Source organism: Hyperolius riggenbachi, chromosome 5, assembly GCF_040937935.1.
Source record: "Hyperolius riggenbachi isolate aHypRig1 chromosome 5, aHypRig1.pri, whole genome shotgun sequence".
Lineage (NCBI taxonomy): Eukaryota > Metazoa > Chordata > Amphibia > Anura > Hyperoliidae > Hyperolius > Hyperolius riggenbachi.
Genome location: NC_090650.1, coordinates 423,299,147 through 423,321,685, shown reverse-complemented (window position 1 = coordinate 423,321,685; position 22,539 = coordinate 423,299,147). Strand labels below are relative to the sequence as shown.

The 22,539-nt window shown below is 45.0% G+C and overlaps 1 protein-coding gene across 1 annotated transcript in view; it reads right to left on the bottom strand.

Moving 5' to 3' along the window:
* Positions 1-19,900, bottom strand: part of TG (thyroglobulin) — a 329,528-nt gene extending 309,628 nt beyond the window's left edge. Inside the window, exons 1-5 of the mRNA XM_068238045.1 lie at positions 19,837-19,900; positions 15,686-15,794; positions 12,829-12,926; positions 5,930-6,133; positions 2,072-2,231 (exon numbers count right to left, since the gene is read on the bottom strand). Of these exons, the coding sequence (XP_068094146.1) occupies positions 2,072-2,231; positions 5,930-6,133; positions 12,829-12,926; positions 15,686-15,794; positions 19,837-19,900 (635 nt within the window). The remainder of the gene's footprint in view (positions 1-2,071; positions 2,232-5,929; positions 6,134-12,828; positions 12,927-15,685; positions 15,795-19,836) is intronic.
* Between the last annotated feature and the right edge of the window lie 2,639 nt (positions 19,901-22,539).

Below are 22,539 nucleotides of genomic sequence, written 5' to 3'. Positions count from 1 at the left end.
TACGTATCTCTCCAGCGGCTGCTGGAGAGATACGCAAACAGCGCACTTCTCTTATGTCAGACTGGCTCCGACTGACGGCAGTGACGGGACCCGGTTCTCGTAGCTGCGGGCAGCTGAGGACGGCGGAATGGGAGCGATCGTATAATTTTTTTTATTTTTTCATCTCTGATTCACTTTGAACTGAAATTCCACCATTACTAGATGGAGGATGGTAGGCAATCCATACTTAAAGGGGAGGAGCATTTCCAAAATTGCAAAAAAAAAAACAACTAAATAAATGAATCTTGTGAAGCACTGAAATTAGGAATAGTGAATAAATCCGAGTTGTTGCAAATGTTATTCTAATTGTATCCAAATTCATTCAGCTTCCAAAATGGATCAATGAAATACAGTTGGTAATGATTCTGATTGGTCCATTACTAAGCTGCATAAATGTCCGTGCATGCATGTATCCCTCTGACCATCTCTGATATAGGTTTGTGGCATTCTTTCAATTAAGTTTAAGTTACATTTTAAAAAATGTATGCTTTTTTATCCTGTATCTGGTCTGATCTGGAAAACAATGTTTAAGGCATTATTTATTAAGATCCTGCTGAAACACATAAGTGACTTAGAAAACCTGGAATGGAGAGCGGTCTGCTATTAAGTGGAATCATTTTGGTTCTGGATCACTCTGGACATTTATGGTGTAGGGAACATTGTGTCACGGGTACAGCAAGAAGACTCAACTCACCGGGAGGTAAAATAGGATCCAGATTCTATTCACATCCATAGAAAGACACAAGAAAGGCTAACGTGTTCTTATTCATAGCTTATTCACACTAAGAGCCATTTACATGCTACCGTTTGGTAAAATTACCCCAAAACATGGCCTGATGTAGCACTGCTATGCCAATGACAAGCAGCTATACTTGTCCTCCAAACCTGGAGGAACAGATCCCACTCCAAACCAGCCTCGTCACTGTCACATTACACCAATTTTGCACTCACTACACTGGCGACCTGTAAAATGGAGAATACTCTTCAAGATTTCACTATTGACATTCCAATCCCTACACAACTTGGGCCCTGGATACATGACTTGTTGAAACTACACTACCCCCTTAAAACATTAGATTAGCAGGTTCCATAAACTTGGTCACTGCCAGAGTGCACCTCAAAACCTTTGGAGACAGAGCTTTCTGTCATACTGCCCCTGGAATTCTCTACCACACCCAGTAAGGACAGCCCCATGCCTGGAGTTATTCAAATCCAGATTCCAGACTGAAAAGCCATTTGTTTAGCCTGGCATTTCTGAATTCTTCCTCCTTAAAGAGACACTGTAACATCAAAAAGATCCCCTGGGGGGTACTCACCTCGGGTGGTGGAAGCCTCGGGATCCTAATGAGGCTTCCCACTCTGTCCCCTGTCCCACGGGGGTCTCGCTGCAGCCCTCCGAACAGCCGCCAACAGACCCGACTGTCAGTTCAATATTTACCTTTGCTGGCTTCAGCGGGGGCGCTGTGGCTGCTTTCGGCACGGAAATAAACGGAAATACCCGATCTCCGTCGGGTCCGCTCTGCTGCGCAGGCGCCGGAGACTTGCGCCTGCGCAGTAGAGCAGACCCGACGGCGATCGGGTATTTCCGCCTACTTCGGAGCCGACAGCCGTCAGAGCGCCTGCGCTGGAGCCGGGAAGGTAAATATTGACGTCACCGCTGTACGGAGGGCTGCAGTGAGACCCCTGAGGGACGGACGATGGCGTGGGAAGCCTCATTGGGATCCTGAGGCTTCCCCCACCCGAGGTGAGTACCCCCAGGGGACGTTTTGACGTTACAGATTCTCTTTAACACAATGTACTAATCAACCAATTACTGGTCTGAGCCATGTTTATGCACCTTGAGTCCTACGGGAGAAAAGCGATTTACAAATGTCATTTGTTGTTGTTGAAACGTGTTAGAGTTTCTTGTGTCTTTCTTTGAATGGGGACTGCCTATATCCAGCACTGCTGTGCATGGGGGTTCGGGTCGGGTGGTGTTAACTGGTTGTGTCTTGGGCTGGGTCATTGCTTGTGAATTTAAGAATTTAATTACCTGCTGAAAGTGGTCACGAGGTCAACCGCCATCTGGTCTGTGGTGTTCACCAGCTTACACTGAACGGGTGAAAAGCCACCATCTGCGGAGCAATGAGGGGGGACCTTTTCCCCAACGTCATGCAGGACTCGTCGATCTCTGACTGTGCATCTCTTCGGGCCTGTTGAGTCATGAAAGTATGATATTTTTTTAATGGTTATTATTTAATTTATATAGCACCAACATCTCCTGTAGTGCTTTACATAGTGCAAAAACACTATGTATATTGCACACCCCAACCCCATACCCCACCACCCCCGTGGTGAACACCACCCCCAAAACCTCTGAAAATAATCATAATGCAGCAGCGTTTCACCAGAAAATCAGAAAATACGCTTATTGCGGCATGGGTTCACCAGAAAATAGTTGTAATGCAGCAGAGCGTATTACACACACACACACACACTATACACACACCACACACACACACACACACACACACACTATATACAGACGCACGCACGCACGCACACACACGCACGCACGCACGCACGCACACACACACACACACACACACACACACACACACACACACACACACACACACTATACACACAAACACCACACACACGCACACACACACACACACACACTATACACACACCACACACACTATATACAGACGCACGCACACACACTATACACACAAACACCACACACACACACACACACACACACACACACACACACACACTATACACACACCACACACACTATACACACACACACACACACACACACTATATACAGACGCACGCACACACACTATACACACAAACACCACACACACGCACACACACACACAAACACTATATACGCGCGCGCACACACACACGCACGCACACACACCACACACACTATATACACACACATGCACACACACACTACACACACACGCGCACACACACTATACATACACACACTATACACACGCGCACACACACTACATACGCGCACACACACTACATACACACACACACACTACATACACACACACTATACACACGCGCACACACACTATACATACACACACACACTACACACACACTATACACACGCGCACACACACTATACATACACACACACACTACACACACACTATACACACGCACACACTATACAAACACACACTATACACACACACACACTATACACACGTACACACACACAGTACACACTATACACATGCACGCACACTACACTATGCACACACATACATACACCTACCTATGTCCTCCCCTTCACCACCATCTCTACTAATCCCTGCTTTCGCTACCTTATAGTGTGTCTGATCCCTTATGCAGAGAAATAATGAGGAGAGAAAAGCTGAAAGAGAGGGAAGAAGATATTTGCCTCACCAGGATTGCACTTTTAGCTTTCCTGTATGATAAGAAGACACAGCTAGTCAGCACTAGGGAAAGAGGGAAACAAAGGTGAATGAAGGAGGGCTGGTGCACACCAAGAGAGCTTCTGAGCGCTTTTCAAATTTACAGCAATTTGAAAAGCGCTGGGCTATTGTTACCCTATGACGGTGTGCCCACAGCAGCGTTGGGATTTTTTCAAATTTTTTGTAGCGATTCTTTCAAAAATCGCTTCACAAACTGCTAGCGATTGCTATTGCGATTTTGTCGTGCACTAGCCCAGAGAGAGGCGGAGTGGAGAAATTGAGAATAGCCTGAGATGGAGCAGAGAGCTTATCTGTATTGCAGTCCCACATTACACAGAGACTACTTACCTGTAATAGGATTCCTGTCCCTGCCGGTCCCTAAAACAAGTCAGAAAGCAGCCGTCCTGGAGTGTAGGGACTGTCAACATATTTCCACTTGTTTAACACCTTATCTGCACATGCAGTCATTTTGACAATGGGGAGAGACCAGACAGATGTTTTCCCACAGACCCTCCAGGCAAGCTCTGCATTATGCTGTGTATATTTACCAGCTTGCCTGCCCTCTAATTGCATTTTTATCTGCTAGCTTGGTGTTTGACATTGCCTTACAACAACAAACCTGAATACACCAGGCACTGGACCAGCCCTAAATCACTGAATGAATGGCGGCCTGGGGGGCAGTCCATGCCTGGCTGCTACACTCAGTCTCTCTATATCCATGGAGTTACCAGTAGCAGAGAGAGAGAGAGAGAGAGAGAGAGAGAGAGAAAGAGGAACTGAATCAATCAGTGAAGAGTCAGGACTCAGGAGCTGATGCTGTACCCAGATTGATCCCTGAGTGAGTGAGCTGGAACTGAGTGAGCTGGGACCAGTGCCTTCTCTCACTGACTCATTCATTACTGTGGTTCTTTGAATCATTGAGCTGAAGGAACTGAATGAATCAGCTATGAGTGGAGTCAGGCGCTGATTTTAGCTGCTGTTGTAATCTGACCCCTGAGTGAGCTGAGAGGCATTTATTCTCTCACTACTCAGTGCAACAGCGCTCTTCCCTCCTCCTGCCGCCCTAGGCAAAAATGTATAGCTGCCTGGTGGCTGAGACGGCTGTGGATAAAATACACAGAAACAGGACACACTGGTGGGGGGTGGGGGATTGCCCTGCCCTTGCAAGCCTACAATCTTGAATCTGGAGCAGGCATGGGATAACTTGGCCCTCCAGCTGTTAAGGAACTACAAGTCCCACAATGCATTGCAGGAGTCTGACAGCCACACTCATGACTCATTAAGGCAAATGAATTGTGGGAATTTTAGTTCCGTAACAGCTGGAGGGCCGAGTTTGCACATGCCTGATCTAGAAAGTAGTGGAGTGGAGACACTAGGGGTGAAGATGAAGGTGTTAGTGGTGGAAACAGTAAATTCGGGCGCCTGAGGCTAGTGGACAAATCGGGCGCCGCCATTCACTCCTATAATAAATATCGTTTAATGGGCGCCCGATAGGAAAAAAGGGCGCCGGTGAAAAATAACGTTTTAAAAGCGGCGCCCGGAGACTTAATGTTTTATTACTGCTTCTCATGATTACACATTATTTAATGATTTATACATTTTTAAATATTATTTTTAAACGAAAAACAGTACAATATTTTTTTTCAAACATTATTTTTAAACGAAAAACAGTACATTTTTTTTACATTATTTTTAAACGAAAAAACCAACAGGGGGGGTCTTAGGTTTAGGCACCAACAGGGGGGTCTTAGGTTTAGGCACCAACAGGGGGGGTCTTAGGTTTAGGCACCAACAGGGGGTCTTAGGTTTAGGCACCAAAAGGGGGGTCTTAGGTTTAGGCACCAACAGGGGGGTCTTAGGTTTAGGCACCAACAGGGGGGTCTTAGGTTTAGGCACCAACAGGGGGGTCTTAGGTTTAGGCACCAACAGGGGGGTCTTAGGTTTAGGCACCAACAGGGGGGTCTTAGGTTTAGGCACCAACAGGGGGGTCTTAGGTTTAGGCACTAACAGGGGGGTCTAGGGGTTAGGGGTAGGTACAGGGAGGGTTACTTAGGCACCAACAGGGGGGGTCTTAGGTTTAGGCATCAACAGGGGGGTCTAGGGGTAGGTACAGGGAGGGTTACTTAGTAATTTTTTTTTTTAACGTTATTATACGTTTCAGTATTTAAACGAAAGATTAACGTTTTTACAATTGCCGATTTAATGCACATTATTTAATGATTTATAACTTTAAAAAACATTAATTTTAAACGAAATACAGTACAATACATTTTTAAACGTTATCCATGCTTATCGTTAAAAACCCGGCGCCCTTTTTTCCCAGCGCCCCTTTTTAACGTACGCGTTAGTGGTTGAGGCAGTGAGGCTCAAACTCACAAGTTTGGATTTAAGTGTAATACATGGTAAAAGTGTGAAGAGGGAATGAGACTCACACTGGGAGGGCTCCCCCATCTGTCGGGTTCCGTAGATCTCCATCCCCTCGTGGTCCACACACCAACATTCTCCCAGCTGCCGGTCACATTGCACATCCTCGAATTCCCCAGAATTCCTGCAGCGGGGCAGGTAAGAGGTGGAGCTGCTGTTTATATATCCGCTGACCAAGATCTGCTGCCTCCTCAGCTGGCAGAAGGAGAGGCCTAAAGAACAGAGAATTCCACATCCCATCAGCATTCCGCCCATCATCCACTGCAAAGAAAACCCTCAGAATATCTCAGGCCTCATTCACACTAGGGACGTTGCTGTACCCTTTTCACAGCGCATTGCTCTGTGCACTTTGCTAGGTACAGCTTTTTCCATTGATTCTAATGTACCACATTCAAATCTATGCGCTTTGTTACTGTCCGTTTGATAAACGTGTTGTTGCAGGCATTTCTGTGTGTTGTGCTGTGAAGCGCACAGCAATGCAAGTGAATGGGTGCGCTTTTTTAGCGCATAGAAGCGAATAGCAATGCGCTTTAGAGCTGCATTCTTTTTACCCCTAAAAAAACATTTTCAAATGAAAACAAATCTTTATTGACAACCATCACATCAAATAAGCAAAACGCATGCTGAACGAAAAACGCATATTAATGTGTTTAAGCTGTGAAGCGCACAGCAATGCAAGTGAATAGGTGTGCTTTTTTAGCGCATAGAAGCGCATATAAATGGGCTTTGGGGATGTGTTTTTTACCCCTAATTAACCACTTCGGTACCAGCAGCCTCTGCCCCCTTAAGGACCAGAGGGTGTTGGTACACTAAAACGCTGTATCCCGACAAATCGCCGCAATAATCCGTCGCTCCCGCCGGTCACGCTGCTCTGTCCCCATTGCAGGCTGCTCTCTCTGCCGTCTCTACGACGGCAGAGCGCTGTGCGCCGGTCAGGAGCCGCTTTCATTGGATCCTGACCCTGTCACTCAATGTAAGCCAATGGGAACGGCTTACAGTAATGACAGGGCCAGGAAAAAAACAAAACAAGAAAAAACATTTTCAAATGAAAACAAATCTTTATTATCTGCTACTTCAAATAAGCAAAATGCATGCTGAACAAAACGCATTCTAACGCGTTTAAGCGCATGTAAAACGCATGGGTACGCTTAAAAAAAGCAAACCGAAACGCGTTATGAAAAGCACATCAACACGTGCGTTTTTATAATGCTCTTACATACGTTTCTGAATCCACCCAATGTGAACAATTTTCCTGCTTGATCAATCATTCAATGAGATAATTTTACCGGATTGGCAGATAATTGATTATGCTCTATTCGGATCGATTAATAACCGATGCAAGGCACTTTTTGATCATCAACATTTAGTGAGTCAGCTATGGTGGGTTTGCAGTGGAAGAAGTTGTATTCCAAGAGGGAATGGATCCATGTACAGCTTTACTCCAAAGGGAAGTATATTGGATAGACATTTTAGAGAATGTAAATTAAAGGAATGATCCGCGGAGAAATAAAAAAAAAAAAAAGTTCCACTTACCTGGGGCTTCCTCCAGCCCGAGGCAGCCGTCCTGTGCCCCCGCCGCAGCTCCGGTGGCTCCCGGTCCCCTTCGCCGGCAAAGCCGACCTTGCCAGGTCGGGTTCCAGGTCGGCCTCTTCTGCGCTCCATGGCGCGGGTCACATGGTCCTGCTGCCGTCATCTGGACGCTACTGCGCAGGCCCAGTAGCTCTGCGCCTGCGCAGTAGCGTCCAGATGACGTCGGCCGGACCACGTGACCTCCGTGGTGGAACGTAGAAGAGGCCGACCTGGCAAGGTCGGCTCCGCCGGCGAAGAGGTCCGGGAGCCACCGGAGCTGCGGCGGGGGCACAGGACGGCTGCCCTGGGTTGGAGGAAGCCCCAGGTAAGTGGAACTTTTTTTTAATTTCTCCGCGGATCATTCCTTTAAGAATTAAGTTTTAAGCTTTTTCTATAAAATGGTTTGTTTGTGTTTATGTCACTAGAGGGCAGTGTAGCTGCAACCTTTAGCGTGAACTTGAAGTAAAAACAAGCTCATGGGATTAATTCTGTGTGAAGTATCAATAAAAAATTTAATTTAGTAACATGGGAATGAGTCTCATATTTTTAAGGTTGCATCAGACCGTCACAGTTGCTGTTTAGAATCAACTCTTTGCATTCTTAAGCTGAAACAGAAGTAATGACCCTTTAAACCTTCCTGCACTTAAACCTCATTAGAAGCCATAGCTCACTGTTTCTCAGCTGTTTTAGCTTCTATTTACTTTTCAGCAAACCAGAATGAATTCAGAATGAATTAATTCAACAAGCGACAAGTTTTTTTTTGCAAAGATAACAACTCTAGTTTCTAAACACGTGCTGTACTGGAAAACAGAAAGGAGCTTCAGAGAATTTCTTAAAGCAGTAGGATTAGCCATACTATGCCAGGGAAAAAAACACATACATACATATATACATACAATATATATATATATATATATATATATAGATAGATAGATAGATAGATAGATAGATAGAGAGATAAAATAAATACTTGATCTACTTACATAATGCATGTATTGTACTGTCCACTCTGGGGTCCATCTAAAAATGGCGCAGGGAGAAAAATGGCGCACCGTTCTGCCGATAAATGTATCATAAAACGCTATTTACCGAAAATACATTAAAACGGTAAATAGCGTTTTATGCTACATTTATTTCAGCACGGTACGCCATTAAAGCATGCAGAGGGCCGCGGGTCGCTAGTATAGGCAGCGGGGGGGGGGGGGGGGGGGAAGAGAGAGGCAGCGGACACTGGAGGGCATAGGCAGCGGACGAAGATGTGTGCAATATGCATACATTACCTTGTCCCGGGCCGCCGATCGCTCCTCCCCTCCGCTCCTGCACTTCCTAGTTTGTTTGCTGTAGTCCTGCAGCCGGCCAATCACCATGCGGAGACTGAAACCACATGGTGATTGGCCGGCTGCAGGACTACAGTAAACGAATGGAGGAAGTGAAGGAGCGGAGGGAAGGAGCGATCGGCGGCCCGGGACAAGGTAATGTATGCATATTGCACACATCTTCGTCCGCTGCCTATGCCCTCCAGTGTCCGCTGCCTCTCTCCCCACGACCCCTCTGTCCTCTGAAATGTTTAAGCTTTATAACGCTATTTAGCGTTATAAGTGTAAGGCACACTGCCTGCGCCATTTTTTAACACTTATAACGCTAAATAGCGTTATATAATGCAAGTCTATGGGGCGCCCTTCTTATTCCCCTGGCGCTGTGCGCCATTTTTAACTGTCCCGCACATTTTGATTTCAGTGAATGTTATATAGTAAATGAAGAGAATTCTGTTCCTGGTGAGAACCATGTCTTTTGCCCACAGTTTAGGCTAACTAGTGATGTAATTTCTGCCCTTTACTTTTTTTCTTTTCTCCTCCAATCGCTGAGTCACCTCAGCCTTGCTTGTAAACACAAGTGAGCTGGAGATCGTGTTTCAGATAGGCAGCTAGGCAGGGAAATTAATGGAAGAGGAGGAATATATTATAGATAAAAACAACTCCCAGCTAGAGATGTAGCGAACGGTTCCCAAACCGTTCGCCGGCGAACATCTCTACTCCCAGCATGCAACTGTTTGGCACTATTAAAGGGGAACTTCAGCCTAAACAAACATACTGTCATTAAAGTGAACCTAAAGCCGATAAAAAAAAATGAGATTAACTCACCTGGGGCCTCCCTCAGCCCCCTGCAGCCGATCGGTGCCCTCGCAGCTCCGCTCCGATGTCCCAGGACCCGCCGGTGAGCACTTCCGGTTTCGCCGTCACCGGCCGACAGGCATGGGAACGCGAGTGATTGTTCGCGTTCCCAGCCTGTATATCGCCCCCTATGCTGCTATTGCGGCCAGGAGGCCGCAATAGCAGCATAGGGGACGATATACAGGCTGGGAACGCGAACAATCACTCGCGTTCCCATGCCTGTCGGCCGGTGACGGCGAGTGACGGCGAAACCGGAAGTGCTCGCCGGCGGGTCCTGGGACATCGGAGCGGAGCTGCGAGGGCACCGATCGGCTGCAGGGGGCTGAGGGAGGCCCCAGGTGAGTTAATCTCATTTTTTTTTATCGGCTTTAGGTTCACTTTAAGTTACATTAGTTATGTTAATTATAATAGATAGGTAATATAATTTTTTACCCACCCTGTTTTAAAAGAAAAGGCAAATGTTTGTGATTCATGGGGGCTGCCATCTTTGTCATGGGGGCAGCCATCTTTTTGGTTGAAAGGAGGTAACAGGGAGCATATGACACAATTCCAACTGTCCTGTGTCCTGATAGCCCCTTCCAGCTGCATGCGCTAGGCTTCAAATGTCAAATTCAAAATGTAAAAAAAAATAGAAATTGCACCAAAACAGCAGAATGAGATCAACAACATCAGAAATCCCATCATGCTTTGCACAGCTAAAAAGCTACAGCTACAGCTACAGCTAAAAATGAGGCTTGTATAAGAGAAACAAAGTTCTGATGCTGTGAAACTGTTAAAGAAACACCAGGCCTTTTCAGTGCTGCTGAGTCGATTTTTAGTCTGGAGGTTCACTTTAAAGGGCCAGAGCTCCTTAAGTATGTGATAACTCCAAACCATAACAGCAGAAAAGGTTTTGAAAGTTTTGAATGCAGGATTAGCATCTTTATCACTCAGACCAGATGCTGTTGAAATTTGATTTTTATGGTGACAATCCCGCTTTAAAGTGGACCCAAACTAAAAATATAAGATTTCAGAAATAAAATCTATTTTCTAAATTATAATAATAAATAGCAGCCTTTTTTCAGCTGCATGATGACAAATATAAAATATTTTACATTTATTGGAGGAACCCCTCCCTTCCTTTCATATTGCCGGGACAGAATCCGGTATGACCTGTATAACCCTATGGTAGTTATGAACAGAGAAGGGTGAGAAGGAGTGTTTATTTATCTGTGCATGTGTCAGAGTGGTGCAACTAAATATTTTGAATTTAAAAAAAAATGTTTGGTTTGGATCCACCTTAATAGGGCTAGTAAAAGTTTTTAGTTATTTTTAATTCGTTCAAGTATTCAGATAGAATTCCTCATTATTTTTTATATATAAGTCAAGCAGGTGTGGTAGAATTTTTAGGTCTTTTTTATGAAAATGTAATTCTATAGAGTAGACTGTCAGAGTTTTCAATCATTTTTTTATTAGTACTGGGGAAAAATTGCACACACTTGTGTGATACATTGATCAATCATATTTTCAAATGTTGCAATCAATCAGAAAAATTGTTTTTTTTTTTATTTCTTTTCAAATCTAGAATCACAAATTGTATGGAGTGTGGACACCTTAAAGAGAATCTGTAACATCAAAAATTCCCCTGGGGAGTACTCACCTCGGGTGGGGGAAGTCTCTGGATCCTAATGAGGCTTCCCACGCCGTCCTCCGTCCCTCGGGGGTCTCGCTGCAGCCCTCCGAACAACGGTGACGTCAATATTTACCTTCCCGGCTCCTGCGCAGGCGCTCTGGTGGCTGTCGGCTGCGAAGTAGGAAGATTGAATTGACAGTCGGGTCTGTCGGCGGCTGTTCGGAGGGCTGCAGCGAGACCCCCGTGGGACAGAGGACGGCGTGGGAAGCCTCATTAGGATCCGGAGGATTCCCCCACCCGAGGTGAGTACCCCCCCCAGGGGATCTTTTTGAGGTTACAGTGTCTCTAAGTTAGATTCTAATGTATAATTTAAAGGGAATCTGAAGTGAAAATAAACTTATGAGATAATGAATTGTATGTGTAGTACAGCAAGAGGTACATACACACGTCCAACTTTTTTGAACAACTTGTCGTATGACTTGTCATTTGAACAACAAGTTGGACGTGCGTACGTGCTGTCGAGCAACTGATAACTGCCGGGTGTGCCCGATCCGCTCAGTGGATCTGTTGGACCAACTCGTTCAAATGACTGTTAAATCCGTACTTGTGTACTTTTAGTGGTTTGTCCAACTAATAGACATTCAAACAACAAGTCGTTTGATCAGTCATTTAATCTAGTCCATTGCTCTATCTAGTCCATCGTCCATTATCAAGTATCAAGACATGTAAATTAGCATATCATCCAGTTTGTTGCTCAGTGTGTATATGACGTCTAAACGACTTGTTGTTTGCACTTATAGACGTTCAAATGACCAGTTTAAATGATAATCAGACGTAAAGTTGGACGTGTGTATGCACCTTAAGGAATAGAATTATTTCCAGTACAGAAAGAGTTAAGAAACTTCACTTGTTATCTATGCAAAAGAGCTTCTCTGAGCTCTCCGACCCAACTTAGGTCAGCTACAGTGCTGTTTTCTGAATCATTTATCTCATCCTGTCTCTTATCTGTTTCTTGTTTGTTTAAGCTTTTACTGCAGGGAAGTTCAAAGGGTCATTAGCTCTGCTTTGTTTCATAGTTTAAAATACAGATTGTAATTTGTAAACTGCAAATATTAGAGAATGATTCAATGTTATAGAAAAAGCTATTTAACTGAAAATAAAAATATGAGACTCTTTTCTTTGCTACCAATGTTCTATTCCTTACCTGTACTACACATACCATTCATTATATCATAACTTTTTTTCCCCTTCAGTGTCACTTGCAAGATGTCTTTGAAATGAAGTTGTTTTATCACTGTCAGGTTCAACCAGCTGATTTATCATTTCCCAACAGGACTCTCAGTGCCTCGAAGAAACAAGAATTTGGAAGCTGCTGATTAATTAACCAGCAGCTCTGTGAATCCATCAAGATGCTGGTTTATTAATCAGCATCTCCCGAATCTAATTAGCCCCATGCAAAGTCCCAGCTGAGTCCTGCTAATTCCACTTCCTGTGGATAAAAATAAATAAAATATTCTCTGAAATAATGTTAATCTCAGGCATGGACAACACTCACAGGCAGGGGGAGAGGCTGATGTTCGGCTGCCGACTATTTCTGTTCCGTCAGAATTCACGCACCAGCAGGTGGCGCCATCCCTGCTGCACTGCATTTTCCTGCAACATAAATAGAGCTATTGGAGCATGATGGCTGATGGGCGTGGCAAAGATTGAATCATATACAGAGTTTGTTACTTCCAACAATTTCCCTCCAATAAACTTTATATTTGATATGAACGTAGGAGTTAAGAACATCTTTTGAGATTACGGAACTACAAAATGGATAAAAAAGTTTCAGAACCAAAAAGGATTAAAAGACAGCTGTTGTGAGAGGTATATGGAGGCTGCCATATTTACTTTTTTTTTTTAACCAATACCAGTTGCCTGGTTGTCCTTTTAATCCGCTGCCTCTAATACTTTTAGCCACAGACCCTGAACAAGCATACAGCAGATCAGGTGTTTCTGACATTATTGTCAGATCTGACCAGATTAGCTGCATGCTTCTTTCTGGTGTGATTCAGACACTACTGCAGCCAAATAGATCAGCAGGGCTGCCAGGCAACTGGTATTGTTTAAAAAGAAATAAATATGATAGCCTCCATATCCCTCTCACTTCAGTTGGTATTGGGAAGTTCAGTTCAGTAAGGACACCATTGCCCATATTCAATTAACTTTTCTCCCAGAAGATAATTCTATTTATATATCCTCTACAAAATAATATTTTAGTTCTTAGCAATTGAAAAAGTAGTAAAAAATACAATAATAATCAAACTTATATGGAGTATTTTCTTGCTTACTGGTGGCTTAAAAGAAGTTTTATTGATAAAATGGAAAAATATCTCCTGGGGAAAAGTGAGGAGAAAGGATAGTTAAATAGGGGCCCATACCACTCCCATCGGAAGGGCCAAAAAATGGGGGGGGGGGGGGTGGCGTTGAAAAATGGGCGTGGCCATGACATTGTATGGGCAGAGCTAACGTAATGATGTAACAGCGAAGCATAAGAAAGCAGTGTTTACGTCATGATGTGGTCAAACGAGGATTCGCATCATGGGTGTGCAGAAACTGTGTGATGCTATTTAATAGTATACCGTAACCCCAAAGCAGCAAACACAGCCAACTATGACCATTAAATAATAAATGCAGCAACAATTACCCCAGACACCACAAAATAAACGCAATGGGCAACATGTCAGTACAAAATAAACGCAATGCGGGCAAACATGTCAGTACAAAATAAACGCACTGTGGGCAACATTTCAGCACAAAAACGCAATGTGGGCAACATTTCAGCACAAAATAAACGCAATGGGGGCAACATTTTAGCAGACAATAACGCAATTTGGGCAGCATTTCACACGGAAAAAAAATTATTTACTCACCTGACAGAAGTCTTCTCTCCCGGCCGGCCTCTGGTGTGCAACTCCCCCGGAGATCTTGCTCCTCCAATCTCCCGCGCTGGAATGGAATAGCAGGGCTACGGGAAGATGGCGCCCGAAGCCCTGTACTGGAGACACAAATAGTCTCAAGTACAGGGATTCGGCAGCCATCTTCCCGTAGCCCTGCTCTGCCTGCCGAAGACTATGCAGGCTGAAGCGGGGCTGCAGGCTATGAACTGGCGCAGCGTCTATTAGACGCTGCGGCCAGTTCATTCAATAGTACGGTGGCCAGAGTCCCGAGTCCAGGACGTCCCGCGGCTAAAAGCAGGACGTTTCCAGGGACCTCATGCAGCCTGGGACAGCGGACCCCGAAGGCGGGACACGTCACCGTAGCCATGTCTCTGTATTAAGGCCCACCTCCGAATGAAGCCCCATCCTGAACAAAGACCTGTCTCCCATATGTGTTCAATCACCTGTTTCTGAGTGTGCACCAGCAGGAAATTCGGTGTCCTGCAGAGAGAGCAGCAGCATCGCCGGTCCCTGGAGGACAGACACCACACGGTTTAGCGCTGTGCCCGTGCGACCATCCTGGCTTCTCCTCCCTCTAGTGCTGGAACCTCACTCTTCTCATGTCGCATGAAATCATGCTACAGGCTGTAGGAGATGCTGGGCACTAGGCAGAGCAGTGAGCAGACAGGCAGAAGCACAGCACTGGACTCCAGCAGAGGGGCGAGAGCACAGCTTCTGCTGCTCTATACTCTACGTATACACACCGGGCTGGAGTAGTGCAGGAAGGGGGTGTGCAATGAAATGTGACAGGATTGGTGGGATGTTTGTATCTTGGGGACTCCCTGTAATATGTATCCCCCCCTATATGGCACATGGCTTCAGGGCCGGCGCTACCATAGAGGCAAAGTGGACAGTTGCCCCGGTGCACCGACCTCTGCTGAGGCCCCCGCAGTGCCGACCCTGCTCCATTCTGCCTGCTCCCCCCACTGCCCGGGGACCGGCAACTATAATAGCAGCCATAATTACCTATTAGTCCCGGCGGGTTAGCGGACAGGCAGCAGCTGCACTCAGACACTCTGTCACCCTCCTTCTCTATGACCTGGCGTGTGTTTACACATGACACGCCGGGTTATAGAGTGAGAGCGAGACAGCGTGTCTCAGAGTGCAGCCGCTGCCCGTCCGCTCACCCGCCTGGACTAATAGGTAATTATGGCTGTTTGCAGGGCCCCGGGGAGCAGAGGGGTGATAGGGGGGAAGCTTTGCGCTGGGGGGCCCCAACACTTCAGTTTGCCCCAGGGCCCCTTAAACCAGCCGTGCATGGCTTATATTATTTAGTGTGTGTATGTTTTTTTTTCTTCTGGGGGAAGGGGGGGGGGAGGTGACACATGACTTCTTGTCTGGAGTGACAAAAAGGCTAGAAATGGCCCTTCTCATTAGTAGATGGAAAGAGACTCATACACTTCCCCTGCAGTTGAACACGTTGCTGGTTACCTGTATAATCCTTCCTCAGAGCACTGGGGGACATAATCTCCTCTGGCAGCCGCTGCCTTTTCTCTTGAAAGCTCACATGGCAGCAGAGGCTGGGATTCCAGTTCATATTCTGCAGAAACAAATATCAATTGTGTACAAAAACTCTTGTGTCTGCTAACATTCCTGACTTGCGAGGCCCCTAAGGAGTGTAGGGGCCCTGGGCAGTTGCCCAGTTTGACCTCCTGGAAGCATCGGCCATGCCGGGCACATTGCTATTTGTAGACTTCATGCTATGTAAAGTTCAGATCCCACTGAAGGAAAAAAAAATGCACTTAATTGGAAACAGCCATACACTGAAACTTGAATCGTCCGAAAGGCTAATGACAGATCCCCTCATGTGTACCAGACCTAACAGATCTAAGCAACAGATCAGATCTCCATAACAGCAGGCGGCAGGTCTCAGTCAGACAGCTCATCACTACCTTAGGCCTCATTCACATCATGACGCAGAGATGGCCGTGCCATCAGAACGCAAAGCGTATGATCGCACGCCATCTGCGCCATTACAATGAATGGGTCAAGGCTGCACTTGCGGACAGACTGCATGCAGCAGTATGTAAACGCATGATAGCGCATCGTACTGCTGAGCAGAGCCTATGATGTGAAGTTCAGAAGGGCAGTCTAGGCCATTCTGCCGCCGTTCTTGCGTGTTGCACATCATACGCGCTTCCAAATGCGCATGGAAGAGCGTCATGATGTGAACGAGGCCTTACTGTTGGGAGCAATGCAATATCTATGGCAGTTAGCTTTAGCTTTCCATTATCAGTAATTATAGCTGCTGAGCTGAAGCTTGATATATATAGTATATTGAAACCTGAACCTACTTAACTTATCAAGCAATGGGCTCGATCCACAAAGCGGTGCTAACCCAGTTAGCACGACTAAAAGACTTTAGGCGTGATAACCATTGCACCACGCTGGTGAAAAGCCAGCTTAAACATGATAAGTTTAGGCGTGATAAGTTTAGATAAGTTTAGATCGCGCGCAAAGTCCCGCACACAAAGCAGTGCCATTAAACTCTATGTGAAGTGCACCAGACTTTGCTAGCGCAAAACTTTTGATCAGCTGTGCACGGCGTAGCTAACCCAATTGGTGCTATAGTTATCACGCCTAAACTTATCATGCCTAAACTTATCACGCCAAAAATGAGTTTAGGTGTGATAAGGGGCTTTTCACCAGCATGCTAACTGTTAGCAACGCTTTGTGAATCAAGCCTAATGTGTCCGAGATGCAAAGTCTAATGAACCAAACAATGCATCTGCTGCCATCTAGTGGCAATATTCTATATGGCATTTTGTGGATGTACATTTCTAGTGAAAATAAAGTCCAATTCAACCTTTTTTTTTTTTTTTCAACCTCAAAATACACTTTACCAATTATCCAAGTGCATTCATTAATAAAATGCAATTCCCTCACCACAGCTGAGCTGGAGAAGAGAATTCACATCTTCACAGCTGGATGTCTGACTATAGTAAGGAAAACATTTTACACAGCCACATCAATCCATTATGTGTAGACAGCCTGCATAGGACTTATGGCCCATACTCACGGGCAACTTCTAGGGCCTGTCACCAGCACACGTGAGCACACGTTCCTCCTCCCCCCGCCGGAACCTCCGTATACTTCAATGGAGGTTGCTGTCGCTAGTCCGCGTACTCACGCGGACTAGCGACAGTTGCGGCGGAGTTGCGGCGGCGACTGTCGCCAGGTGATTGACCGCGCCAATCGCCCGGCGACATCAGCGATGAACGACGGTTCGGGGTGCGCGCCCGTGCAACGCCGCATACTCACGGGCGACCTGTCGCTGCAACACGCGCGCGCCGCGTGTTGCGGCGACATTTGTAGCCCGTGAGTATGGGCCATTACTGGTCCTCCTTACTGCATGACAGGGATTGATATGGCTCTATGCGATAGGAGTTTGACCAGTACTACATAATACCCTGGGATAAAGTGTAGAGAAACCGAGAGCCCAATATAGTGTAGTATGTTAAGCATAAATGAAGTAAAGGTTATCGTGAGAAAATTATACTCACAAACGTGGGTTACCACACAGGCAACCACTGTATAGGCAGGTGAGGAGATTAGACCTGTCCTCACTCAGGGATAAGAAGTCGCTCTCTGTAGATGCGAAAGGGGGTAGATCACCCCTCCACCAGGGGTGGACACAGTATAGCAGTAGGAGAACAGAGGCGCCAGCAGGATAAAAACTTTAAAATTTGCGGGGAGGAAGCGGTGGACTTACCTCCATAAAGCAGACACGAAAGACTGTCTGAATAGTAGCAATCACATTTATTATATAGTACCCCAAAACAGTGCAACGCGTTTCGCAGGCCCAGCCCGCTTCATCAGGCAATAAACATGGGGACAAGACAGAATTTCAGCAATAGCAGGTGTAGCGCCTCAGGCTTGCCTGCTATTGCTGAAATTCTGTCTTGTCCCCATGTTTATTGCCTGATGAAGCGGGCTGGGCCTGCGAAACGCGTTGCACTGTTTTGGGGTACTAGTTAATAAATGTGATTGCTACTATTCAGACAGTCTTTCGTGTCTGCTTTATGGAGGTAAGTCCACCGCTTCCTCCAAGCAAATTTTAAAGTTTTTATCCGCTTTTATCCTGCTGGCGCCTCTGTTCTCCTACCTTAATACCCTGGGAGCTCATGGTGACCCAGAACCACTAGGAAAGTATAAAGTGTAAAAAAAAAGACCATCTTCTAGTGATTCCCAAGTTCATTATGGCTATGAATAGTAATTTGGTCGCCAGAGGTGCCCGATAAAATAGCATGTGTCAAGGCCCTCCTGCTATACAAACTATGCCTAGTAATGGCTGACAGCCCCTGTATCCACTATTTTATTGGGTGCCTCTGGCACCCAAATTTCCCTTTATAACCATAGCATGGGAGCCTATGGGGCACCTAAACTTCCACGTTGCCTCCTGCACCCACGTTTCCAGTTTCGACACTGGAGACCCTCTGTCAGGGGCGGATATTCCATGACGCAGCCTGAAAATCGTCATTCAGGCAAAAGATGGTTGGGGGCGGCATCGGGAAAAAAACAGAAGGGATATTTCCACCCGCCATTCGCCAATGAAAGAGGGAAGACCGGGACCCACCAGCAGTGGTGGGGCGAAATTTTGGATAAGCAAAATTTTGCATCGAAATTCGCAATAACCCATCGTAATCGTAATGCGAAATTTCAGAGAAAATCGTAATTAATTTAGTATGTATTAGTGGTTTTTAAAATTTCGCGTCATTTTTCAGGTTATTTTCTCAAAATTTTGTGCTGACTTTAGAGCTTAATAGCAAAGTCCCCATACATGCTATTGCTACCAAAATTGGTACATATGTTAAGCAGAATGGTGGGTATAAGTCACAACATTTTTTAGCAAAAAGACCTTGTAGTTTTTGAGAAACTATTTTAAAAATGCAAAGAAAAATGGTCATTTTTCTAAGTTTAAAAACCATTTTTTACTTGCATTTTTAAAATCAGGTTTCTCAAAATCTACACGGTCTTTTTGCTAAATTCTTTTTTTGACTTGTATCCACTATTCTCCATAACATATGGAGCAATCTTGTTGTCAATAGCTTGTATGGGAGCTTTGCTATTCACTGCTAAAGTCGGCAAGAAATTACGCAAAATTTCACAAAATTGTATGTGAAATTACAAACGACTACACAAAATCAAATGAATCTGCAAATCGTAATTAATCTTAATTTGTTTTTTATGAACATCACTACCCACCGCCAGCAAGGAGGGGGACCCACCACCGAGAGGACCACCAGACACCGCCGGCCCTGGTTAAGTGACCTGTCCTATACTGGAGCACCTATACTAGGCTACCTATACTGGAGCACCAATACTTGGCTACCATTACCTGGCTACCTATACTTGGGGCCCCCATACCTGGCTATCTACCTACCTATACTGAGGGCATTTGTTTTTTGGGGGGGTTGCTCCACAGTTATAGCGTGCTGTGCAAATATTCCAAATGGGAGGGTGCATCCTCACACATTTGCTTCAGGCAGCAAAAAGTCTACAACTCTCTCCCTACCCTCTGTCTCTGACAAGCCATTCCTGAGATAGAGGGGAGATAATCAAAAGAGGAAGTCTCTACTCACCAGACACTATAGCAGAAGCCACAGTCAGGACTCCCAGGAAGGTGACAACGTACAGATAGGCCATTCGTTCCGTGCTGGTGACCCCGTGGTCTGCAAGTCAGGGGGTGAGGCTCCAGCAAAGACCCAGCTCTCCTGCTTCTCTTTATATACCCCACTGTGTGTGAAGCCCAATCTGCAGACTCATCGTGTGACGCTGATCAACCTGTTACCTGCTCACTGGACTGAGATAAGTGCCTGGGCACTTCAGTAACCACTGAAAGGAGAACTGGCAATAAACTAAATGTAGTCTGCACAGACCTTATTTATTTTCTTAAAAATAAAAATGTTCTTAAAGCTCAAGTCCATGCAAGAAAAATGCTTAAAATGTTGTCGCTATTATGATTTTTCTTTGAGGGGGGGGGGGGGGGGGGGCTTATCCTTCCGTGTCTTTGTGTGTAAGCCCTGGTGGTGCTGCATGCATGCGTTTCTGCGCAGGTGCATGAATATCTACTTATGTGCATGTTTCACTGTATTTATATGTATGCCTGAGTATGTTGACTATGAACTCTTCTGTATTTTTATATACAGTGCATCCGGAAAGTATTCACAGCGCATCACTTTTTCCACATTTTCTTATGTTACAGCCTCATTCCAAAATGGATTCAATTGATTTTTTTTTTCCCTCAGAATTCTACACACAACACCCCATTGATGTCAAGGTGAAAAAAGGTTTACTTGAGGTTTTGGCAAATTTGTTAAGAATAAGAAACTGAGAAATCACATGTACATAAGTACTCACAGCCTTTGCCATGAAGCTCAAAATTGAGCTCAGGTACATCCTGTTTCCCCTGATCATCCTTGAGATGTTAATGCAGCTTAATTGAAGTCTACCTCTGGTAAATTCATTTGATTGGACATGATTTGGAAAGGCACAGACACCTGTCTATATAAGTTCCCACAGTTCATGTCAGTGCACAAGCCAAGCATGATGACAAAGAAGTTGTCAGTAGACCTCAGAGACAGTATTGTCTCGAGTCACACAAATCTGGGGAAGGTAACAGAAAAATTCTGTATGCAGAACGGCGTGCAGGTTGTGTCAGGATACTTAGGCCTCGATTCATCAACACTTAGCAAATTTGTTAACAACAGTTTGATAAAATACCGAATTTGTTAACTTCATTTCAGGATTCATCAAAGTTATCTACAGCTGTTAGCGAACATTCGGTAACGATTCGCTAAAACGGAATAAAGTGCAATTCATGAAAAAGAAAGTGGGCGTGGTTTAGCGTTACATTTAGGATTAGTTATCTCCTTCACTGCTCTGTCGTTATTCCTGTCAGATCATTGCTGACAGAGAAGATGGAGCCATTTGAAGTGGTTATGTATCAGCTGAGAGTGATTCAAAGGCGCAGAAGGGCAAGAATAAGGTCTGCAACCATATAAATTTGTAAGAGAATAGATTTATTTGCTATAACACGACATCTGCATTTCTCTTGAATCATCTTGTAAGAGAACACAGGCAGTGTCAGGGTTAACTAATTTGCTAGCTGCACTATAATTTTTTAGAAAAGGCTCCTATCAAATTGTGGGATTGTCCCAACCACTTCCAGAATCCTGGTCCAGGTGTAAAGCCCTATTCAGAATGTTGCTACGTAGTGCTCAAAGGACTGCCTTTTACCCACAATTCCATGGGAATCTTATGGCCTTGTGTTAAAGTACCACTGTAAAATGGAAATATCGACACGTTACCGAATGGTTACCGAATTGTTATCGAATTCACACCGAATGAGGAAAAACCTTGACGAATACAACTAGAAATCGCTAAACTTCGAATTCGGTAATTTAACAAACTGGAAAAAGTTATCTCAAAGAGAATGATGAATCGAGGCCTTAGTGTGCTTTGGTACTCCTGCAAAACGATTCACACTTTTAGAGTTTTTTAAGTAACAAATAAAAAGTTTGTGCTGAAAATTAGGAGGTAAGTCCACCACTACTTCTATTTGTAACCAGTTTTAATACATTTCATACTTGTTAGTGCCTCTGTTACATCAATTTTGCTGTGGATTGCCCACCCTTGGTGAGGGGAGTCACTCCTTTCATCCCTACAGTGACTTCCTGAGTGGGGTCAGGCCTTGAGTTGTAAATCAGGGTGAGTAAAGGTTTTACAATGAGCAAACACTAATTAAATCATATAAAAATGCATTAAAAAAAAAAAAAAAATTATATATATATATATATATATATATATATATATATATATATATATATACAGTATATAAAAAAAAAGCAATTGTATTCATCATCAAGTTATTTTTGCTACAGTTCCTCATTAAAGTGTGCAGAGGCTCACCTCAGGTCAAAAGTCAAATAGTTACCTAAGAAAAGGGAGCCCTCTGGATCCTGCAGAGACATTACCACACCGTCCACTGTTGCCAAGCGCGGACTCCCCAAATGAATCAGACAAGCTCGTCAGATTGCAAGCTCAGGACCGTGCTCCTCTTCACGCATGGACGTACTGCACAGGTGTGGCTACGTTTGTGCATGAAGAGGTGCATGATCCCGATGTGCAGGTGGTCCTGGGCAGCGACGGAGGTCTGGAGGACGGCGTGGGAAGCCTCTGGAGGATCCACGGGCTACCTATTCCTTAGGGATTTGACTTTTGACCTGAGGGTCACCTCGGGTCCTCTTTAAAAAGGAACTGTAACCAATGACTGAATAGATCAT